The sequence below is a fragment of the Chrysochloris asiatica genome, unplaced genomic scaffold (genome assembly GCF_000296735.1).
Source record: "Chrysochloris asiatica unplaced genomic scaffold, ChrAsi1.0 scaffold00384, whole genome shotgun sequence".
Lineage (NCBI taxonomy): Eukaryota > Metazoa > Chordata > Mammalia > Afrosoricida > Chrysochloridae > Chrysochloris > Chrysochloris asiatica.
In genome coordinates, this window is record NW_006408902.1 from 1,568,915 (window position 1) to 1,578,520 (window position 9,606).

Here is a 9,606-nt window from a genome sequence, read left to right on the forward strand (position 1 = left end):
ACAATCACAATTAGTCATGATAACAATTACTCATTATTGAATCATAAGAATCTTATCCCCATCTCTTTTTGTCAGACCCATCTAGACAAGATGAAAAAGAGGGAACTATCTTCCCCCACACAATCTTTTTTTTTTTTTCTTTTTAAGTTTTTATTGTGAATTGAGTGATAGTTTACATGGGAGAACATCGGCTTTACATTTATCCTTTACATTTATCATTTCATTGCAATGATTACAATCCCCTCCATGCATCATCAAACAACCAAAGGGTATGCCCCGCAAGTCTGCCCCCTGGCTGTCAGCATACAGCCCCTCTCCCTCCCTGAGTCCAGAGTCCCCAGCTGCTCTATCTCTCCACATCATCGTCTCTGCCTCCATCTCTGGTGTCACTGCTTCTCTTGATAGGGCCGTGCACTACACTCTTCTCCCTTAATGGTACCAGGGTCCTCTGCTCCTGGACTGAAAAAGCATCCACTGCCCTCCTTTTATTACAAAATGTCTACCTTTACATTTGCAACTCTCACAGTCAGTCCTGATGGCAGTTATTCACTATTAAACCTCAAGAGTCTTATCCCCATTTCCTTTCATCAGCTCCATCCAGACAGGTTGGAAACCACTCAATGGAGAGTCTACCTTCCCCTGTGCCCTCTGGCACCAGACTCCCTCTTGAAAGCTTGTAAGCCAGTCACTTCGTGCCTTTTTAGCCCTCCCATTTTGGGTAGCCAATGTCTAAGTTGCCCATCCCTGTCAACCCTGTGTACCAGTGGGGTGGGAATGATCCTCACTGTAAAGATTCATTCCCTCTTTTGAGCTACTACATCCAAAAGAATGTTGTTGTTGTTGTTATGTGCTGTGGAGTCTCTTCTGACTCATAGCGACCCTGTACAGGGTTTCCAAGGCTGTAAATCTGTATGGGAGCAGAAAGCTTCATCTTTCTCCTGTGGAACAGCTGGTAGTTTCGAACTGCTGATCTTGCAATTTGCAGCCCAGTTCATAACCATTATGCTACCAGAGCTCCTTATTCAGGTCAAATTAATCAAATTGTAGCAGACTACTCTTTTTTCCCTCTTCTTCCTTGCTCTAGTCAAGTTCTGGTCATCCAGCCATTGAAGCCAGGTCAAGTGGGTACTATCTTCAAGTATGGGTGTTCTTGTGCATCTCCCCTCACTTCATATCAGCTGGACACTTCATTCTCCGCTCTAGTCCTCTGTGGCGCCATGTCCCTGTCCCTGGGCCCAGGAGTCCCAACTGATTTTTGTATGTTGATCTTGTACCCTGTCACTTTGCCGAATCTATCATTTAGTTCCAGTTATTTTCTTGCAGTCTGGGATTTCCTAAGTATAAGATCATATCATCTACATATAGAGTTTGCTTCTTTGCCAAATTGGATGCCTTTGATTTCCCTTTCTTGCCTTATAACTCTGGCTAAGACTTCCAGCACATTGCTGAATAGGAGTGATGATAAAGGGCTTCCTTGTCTGTTTCCTGTTTACAGGGGTAGTGACTTCCGTTTCTCACCATTTAGAGTGATGTTGGCTGGTAGTTTTGTATATAAGACCTTCATTGTGTTGAGGAATTTCACATCTATTCCTATTTTGTTGAGTGTTTATGTCAGGAATGGGTGTTGGGTTTTGTCAAATGCCTGTTTGCATCAATTTATATGATCATGAGATGTTTTTCTTTATTTATGTGGTGGTTTATGTTGATTGTTTTCCTAATACAGAACTGTTCCTGAATACCAGGATGAATCCCACTGGGTTCTGATGTTTTATTTTGTTGACATATAATTGGATTCTGTTGGCTAAGATTTTGTTAGGAATTTTTGCATCTATGTTCATAAGGGATATTGGTTTATAATTTTCTTTCTTAAGGATGTCTTTGCCTAGTCTTGGTGTCAGAGTAATGCTTACTTGCTTACTTCATAAAATGAATTTGGGAGGTTTCTATCCTTTTATAAATTAGGGAATAGTTTGAGTAGAATTGGTATTAGGTCTTCTCTGAATGTTTGGTAAAATTCACTAATAAAGCCATTTGGGCCTGGACATTTTTTAGTTGGGAGTTTTCAAATGACTTGATCAATTTCTTCTCTTGTTATAGACCTGTTCATGTTTTCTGCTTTATCCTGTGTTAGTTTAAGTAGGTCATATGGTTTTGAAAGTTGTCCATTTCTTGTAGGTTTTCAAATTTGTTGAAATACAATTCTTCATAGTATCCTGTATTATTCTTTTTATTTCTGTTGAACTGTAAGTTGGCGGTTCTTTCTCACCAGTCGCTCCCTGGCAGCCCTATATAGGAATTGACTCAAGGACACTTAAAACAACAAATGAAACAACTATTATTGTAGAGTTGTCTATTTCATTCTTCAGTTCTTGTAGTTAGATTTATGTATTTTGAGGGCATAGATGTTTATGTCCTCATGTTCAACTAACCTCCTAATCTTCATATAACGTTCTTCTTGGTCTTATTCTGGGTTTTGCCTTTAAATCTGTTTTATCAGAGAATAAAATGGCCACTCCTGCTCATTTTTGATTGCCCTTAGCTTGACATATGTTTTCCATGCTTTGATTTTTAGTCTATTTCTGTGTTTATGTACAGAATATGTCTCTCTTAAACAGCGTATTGAAGGGGTCTGTGTTGTTACCCGTACTTCTCCTCTCTGCCTCTTGACTGATGCATTTAATGCATTGATATATCTGATGCTCTGTTTTACTTGGTCAGCTTTTCTCAGTCCCCTTGCACTGACCAACCTGTCACCACAGTCATTGTGTGCTTGGCTAGTTGCACATGCTGCCTACCTTTGTTCCTGTACTTTTGTAACTTTCTCTGGCATTTGTACCTTCTATGCTCCACTCTCAGCTTGATTCTTTTTCCCTAATAATTTGAAAATCTCATTTTGTTGCTCCAACCAACCTCATAGCTTCAATTTTTAGTGACGCCTCATTGTGTTAGGAGTTTCTAAGAAGTGCAACTAACATGCTTTGCTGCTAACTCAATGGTTGGAGTTTCAAGTCCACCTAGAGAGGTACCTCAAAGGAAAGACCTGGTGATCTCCTTCTCAAACTCAGCCATGGAAAGCCCTATGGAGCATCGTTTTCTTACAACACACGGAACTCAATGGCAACTCTTTGATTTTAGTTTGACTGGTCATTGTTGTTAGGATGAAGTCCAAACATTTGCCCTAGTTGTAACACCTGAATTAAATCATCAAATGTGAAGGACCATGGTGAGATAGGAAGCTGAAGAAGTGATTAGTGGAGAACTGTCATATTTCCCATGGGTCTGCTCTCCTGTCCTATCTATAGAACCTTTGTTGAGAGCCATGAAACCTTTCAGAGTCTAGAAGTGGGGTGTCACTGTTCTTAGTGCTGAGAAGTTGGCAAACAAGGAGTAGAATGTAGGCTTTGTACTTCAACCACCCAAACACTGTACATGGTAGTTGTTTTGCCACCCTAAGGTTGAATCCAGATGCTCTATCCTGTTAAGACATCACTATACAGATAGATATGATAAGCACTGGACTGTGAATCACAAGGTCCACAGTCGAGCCCACCAGCCTCTGTGCGAGAAAGATGACGCTTTCTGCTCCCCTGATGATTTAAAGCCTTGGATACCCTATACAGGATCACTATAAATTGGAATCAACTCAATGGCACTTAACAACAACATACACATAGATGGTACAGGATTCCAGGAATCTAAGGATTAAATAGGTTTCAGTACCTGCAGGTAGCCATCTTGTATGATTTTAAATTATTGTGTAAATTTAGGGGTGATTAACAACTTTAAGGGGGACCAGTTAGTAGATAAATCATAGAATAATGATTTATATTATCCACTTTATAACGTCATTCTTTGCCCTATCTCACTTTACTGAAATTGTCAGCCAGTTCCTGTGAAGGAGGTCTGTAAGAAGTGAGGGCCTCCTGTCTCTTTGTGCTCTAGGAGAAAGGAGGGAGAGTGAAAGGAGGAAGGGATGATGGTTATATTCAGACACAAAGGGAGTGGTTGGTGCTACTCCTGGGCTATAATGGTTGGATCTTTCCCACAGAGTTCCTGTTATTTCTATGCCGGATTACATGGTGTATAAAGAGTTTAATCCTGATCAGGCCAATGGAAACTACGAGTCCAGAAGAGGGCCTTTTGACTTTGATATGAAAACAATATGGCAGAGAGAAGCTGAGGAACTTGAAAAGGAGAAGAAAAAGGTGACGTGAGTTTATAAATAAATGGCATTTACCTTGTCTCTGCAGTTCCCTGCATAATCACATGATAATTACTGATAGCACGTGATTTTCTTATGTTGCCCCTGACATTAGCCCCTGTTTTCTGTTTTAAACTTGGGTGTACTAGAGATAAAATGATATAATAACATTTTTTTGGTCTCTTTTTTTTTTTTTTCCCTTATGAATATTTGTCTTGTGAGGTAAAGTTAATTTTTACTAAATGATTTATAGCTAGTTAATGTGTGTCAAGGGGAAAAATTGACATACTACCTCTCAAATATCATGTATAGTAAGGAAATTGTATATTATCCAGTTTATAAATATTTATATTTTATTTAAGTTAAATTTCCCTAGTGCTGACATCTTGATTAGATCTTCCCATCTTGCTGCCTATTTGTCGCCTGTCTCATGACTTTTCACTGTGTCAAGAGGACAAAATATGGAACATCAACACTGTTTCCCAAGAGTTCTTATGATCCATCTTGACCCCGACCCCTGTTAGCGGCTGAGGGGGAGCCTAGCTCAACATTGCCCTATGGAGGTGCCATTACTTAAGCTTTGAAATTCATTGTAGTTGCTAAGATATCCTGATTTGTGAGTGAAATGATGAAATTTATATTAGAAACAACACTTGGGAGATAATCCTTATGAATAATCAACATGTGAAATTAAAATGGCAGCATTTGCCAAAGGACCACATTCAGAAGGTTAAGAAAGAAGGAGAAATGGAAACAGGGAGGAAGTGAGACAAGTGATGTTACATTGTGGGAATTACAGTCGATGACATGAAACACAATGTAGATGAATTGTTGAATGGAAAACTCATTTGCTGTATAAATCTTCATCCAACTTACAATAAAAAGTTAAAATGAAAACAATAGTACTATGGGAATAACAATAGTAGTATGGAAACACAAAGAACCACCAGCCCCAGTTGACAAGAGATCCTTTCAAGTTGTGAATTTTGTAGTTGGTGTCTTGAACTATATATTTATGACTCTTGACTTTGCTGGTCACAGTCCTGGTTTGAAGAGAAATTCTAACACTTTGTTTGGGAACTTGTGTAGTTGAACACCACGTGGTGTGTCAGTTGACTCAAATGAGGCATCTTTTTTGTTCTTCAAGAATATACCCAGTCTCCACCTGTGATTTCGACTTTCGGTAATTTGAATGATCAAAACAAGTTGATGATTTTTAAGGATATTGTCTATTTCTTTGCCAAATATACTTGACCAAGTTATGTTGTGGTAAAGCATAGAATAGTAAATGGAACCTTTCATTGTTACCCTCTGTTATGTTGTTGTTGTTGTTGTTAAGTGCTGTTGAGTCAGTTCTGACTCATAGCGACCCTGTGTAGGGCTTCCAAGAAGCAACTGATGGATTTCAATTGCTGACTTTGTGGTTTGCAGTCCAGTGCTAATCATACAACACCACACCAGGAGTCTAGCCACTGTTATAGTGCATCAAAAACCACAAAAACAAACCTACTGTCAAATCAATTCTGACTCATAGTGATCCCTCTATAGGGGTTCCAAGACTGAAATCTGTGTGGGAGCAGATAGCTTTATCTTTCTCCCCAGGAGTTGCTGGTGGGTTTGAACCTCCAACTTTGGAATTAGTAGCCCAATGCCTAACTCACAGTGTCACAAGAACTCTGTTATACTACATAACTAGAGAAAATTTAAAAAGTGAAATGTTGTATCATTCCAAACCAAGTAAAACTCTTTAGTAACTATTTGCAAATGCTGTGCCATAAACGGAGTTCATGAAGAGTCTGTCCCCTGCTTGTATATAAGGAGGTGGGATCAAATGAAGTTGTGGTTAAAGACAATTTGGAAGTACAGTAACATCCATGGAGATAATAGCTCAGATTTCTCTAATAACATATTTTTTTTTAATAAATATCCCACTTTGGTGCATCACTCATCTGGGAAAGTTTATTGCACAGAACAAAGATGGGAGGTCTTTTTAAAATTTTTTCTCCCTGTATCTTACAAGACCTTTTGGCAAAGATATACTAAGAATGCCAACTTAAATATATATCACAATATTAAGCTAGTTGGGCATGTCAGAATTTGGTAGGCATCCCTCCTCAGCCTCTCATACAGCCTGGTCGTTAGCCCCATGCCAACAGGGTGAGACTTCATCTTTTATACTTGAGACAAGCTATCAGGAGGGACCAGTCCCTGGAGAAGGACATCACGCTGGGTAAAATGGAGGGTCAGTAAAACAGAGGACTACTTCAAGGAGATGGATTGACGCAGTACCAGCAACAATGGGCTAAACATAACGATTGTGAGGACAGCGCAGGTCTGGGCAGTTTTGTTCTGTTGCGTATAGGGTCACTCTGAGTTGGAACCTACTCATCGGCAGCTAACAATAGCAACGATAAGTGGCCTGTTTGGAGCCTATGTAACTGGGCCTGTGGACATGTGCTTCCTTAGACATGCTTTGGCCTCTTCATGGAACACTTGGTGGCAAATATTCTATGCCGTTGTTTATCAGCATTGATGGGGTATTAAGAGCTTGCTTCCATCACTTTTGGGTCAGTATCTTGTACTGTAGTAGATTGTGTGTCTCTGTGATGCTGGAGGTTATACCACTGATATTTGAAATACCAGCATGGTCACCCATGGTGGACAGGTTTCCTCAGAGCTTCCAGACTAAGAGATGGGAAAGAAGAAGGGGATTATTCTAAATGTTTAGCCACTGAAAACCTTATGAGTAGCAGTGGAGCATGGCCAGATAAAATGCTGCAACATGAAAACATGAATAGAACCAGAATATTGTCAGGCAAATTGCCAAAATGGATTTCGGAAAACACTCTGGAATTTGTTTTTGAACATGGATAACCTAAAGTCAGTGGAAGAAATGAGGAAATGAAAGAGTGGAACAGCAATTTTCACAGGGCAGCTCAAGAAGAAAAAGTAAAGTATTAATGAAATGTGCAAAGACCTGAAATTAGAAAGTCAAGAGGGAAGAACACACTCAGCATTTTTCAAGCTGAAAGAACTGAAGAAAAATTCAAGCCTCAACTTGAAATATTGAAGGATTCTATGTACCAAAAAGAAAAGGGCTACTAGGGTCAACCATTTCAGGAGGTAGCATATGATCAAGAGGCAGTGGTACTGGAGGAAGAAGTCCAAGATGACAGAAACCACTGGTGAAAAACAAGGTTCCAGGAATTGATGAATGCAAGTTGAAATCTTTCAACAAGCTGATGCAACACTGGAGACACTCACTCATCTATGCCAAGAGTATTGGAAGACAGTTACCTGGCCAAACAATTGGAAGAGATCCTTATTTGTGCCCATTTCAAAGAGAAGTGATCCAACAGAATGCAGAAATCATTGAACAATGTTATTAATATCATACACAAGTAAAATTTTGCTGAAGATAATTGAAAAATGGTTGAAACAGTCTATTGACAGGGAGCTGTCCAAATTCAAGCTGGATTCAGAAGAGACGTTAAAGTTGTTGACATCAGATGGATCTTGGCTGAAAGCAGATAGTATCAGAGAGATGTTTACCTGTACTTTATTGACCATGCAAAGGCTCTCAAGTGCATGGATCATGCCAAACTATGGATAACATGCCAAACTTAAGTGTACTCATGAGGAATCTGTACATAAACCAAGAGGCTTTATTGTTAGAACTTAAGGGGCTACTGAGCGGTTTAAAATCAGGGAAGATGTGTGCCAGGATTGTATCCTTTCACCATACTTGTCCTGATGTGGCTAAGCACTCGACCGTAAGGTTGATTTGAACTACAAGGTCAATGGTTCAAACTCACCACCTGCTCTTCAGAAACCCTATGCAGGGTTGCTATGAGTCCGAACCGACTCAGTGGCACTTAACAACAACCACAATTCAGTACATATGCTGCGCAAATAATCCAAGAAAGTGGATTATGTGAATACGAGTGTGGCATCAAGATAGGAAGAAGACACATTAACAACTTGTGATATGCAGACGGTATAATCATACTTGCTGGAAATGAAGAGGTCTTAAATTGAAGATCAAAGACTACAGCCTGCAATATGAATTGCACCTCAATGTAAAGAAAATGCAACGCTTCACAACTGGACCAATAACATCATAAAAAAGGGAGAAAGAATTGAAGTCCTCAAAGACTTCATTTTGGTTGGGTCTACCATCAACACCCATGGAAGCAGCAATCAAGAAATTTTTAATATTTTAGTAAAATATTAGCATATTGCATTGGACAGATCTGCTGCAAAACATCTCTTAAAATGTTAAAGAGTAAAGATAATGAGTTTGAGGAGTAAGGTGTGCCTGAAAATCATGGCATTTTCAGTTGCTTTGTATGCATGTGAAAGTTGGACGGGAACAAGGAAGATTGTTGAAGAATCGATGCATTTGAATTATGGAGTTGGAAAAGAACATTAAGTATTCTTTATATTAAGGTACCATGGACTGCCAGAAGAACAAACAACTTTGTGTTGGTAGTAACAACAGTTCCTGTTGTTAACTGTTTCACAACAGTTACTGTTGTTACTGTTGTTGTAAAGGTAATAATAGTTGTGAGAAGGACACGGGACTAGGCAGTGCTTCCTTTTGTAATGCATAGGTTCGATATGAGTTGGAACAGCACTGGATCACAAGGCCGGGTTGAACTTCAAGGTCGGTGGTTCAAACTCACCAGCCGCTCCTTGGAAACCCTATACTGGATCACTATGAGTTGTGACTGACTTGACAAGCACTTAACAACAACAACTCCTAAGGACAACAAAGAGCTGGCTTACAGGGGGATTCGGGTGGATCCTGTTTTCTATTTCTGAGTAGACCTTTTCTTCCTCAGATGCTTATAATACTTTAATGGATTTTGTTTCCAGGCGCTTTTTTTTTCAAAATAAGATGTAATTTAAATGCACTGAAAGTCACCTTAGAGAACCATTCTGAGAGTTCTGATACTGAGTGGCTACCACAAAAAAACACGGCATAGAGCAATTCTATAGACCCAGATTTCCCATGCTCCTTTGTGGTCAGCTCCTCTCAAACACCCACCCCTTTGTAAGACTGATCTATGTTAAGTTTGTATAGTTTTGTCCTGTTCCAGAATATCAAATAAAAGGACCACACTATATGTGTTTTCAATGTGCTTGGTTTCTTCCAGATGGAGTAATGCATTCGAAATTCATTCATATTGTTGATTCTATTAGTAATTTGTTCATTTTCATTACTCAGTAGAGTTAGGTTGTGTGGTCGTAGTAAGCATATGTAGATGGAATATCTTGGTTTCCAGTTTTATTTATTATTAATAAAGTTACTATAGACCTTTGCATGCTGGTTTTTATGTGAACGTAAGTTTTTATTTTTTGCTTGGTTAGTAACTGAAAGGTGGACTATAAGGTAAGTGTTT

At 39.3% G+C, this 9,606-nt stretch overlaps 1 protein-coding gene across 1 annotated transcript in view; it reads left to right on the plus strand.

Moving 5' to 3' along the window:
- LOC102822942 (chromosome unknown open reading frame, human C7orf57) overlaps positions 1 to 9,606 on the plus strand; it is a 91,219-nt gene that overhangs the window by 19,942 nt on the left and 61,671 nt on the right. Inside the window, exon 4 of the mRNA XM_006876508.1 lies at positions 4,049 to 4,205. Within this exon, the coding sequence (XP_006876570.1) occupies positions 4,049 to 4,205 (157 nt within the window). The remainder of the gene's footprint in view (positions 1 to 4,048; positions 4,206 to 9,606) is intronic.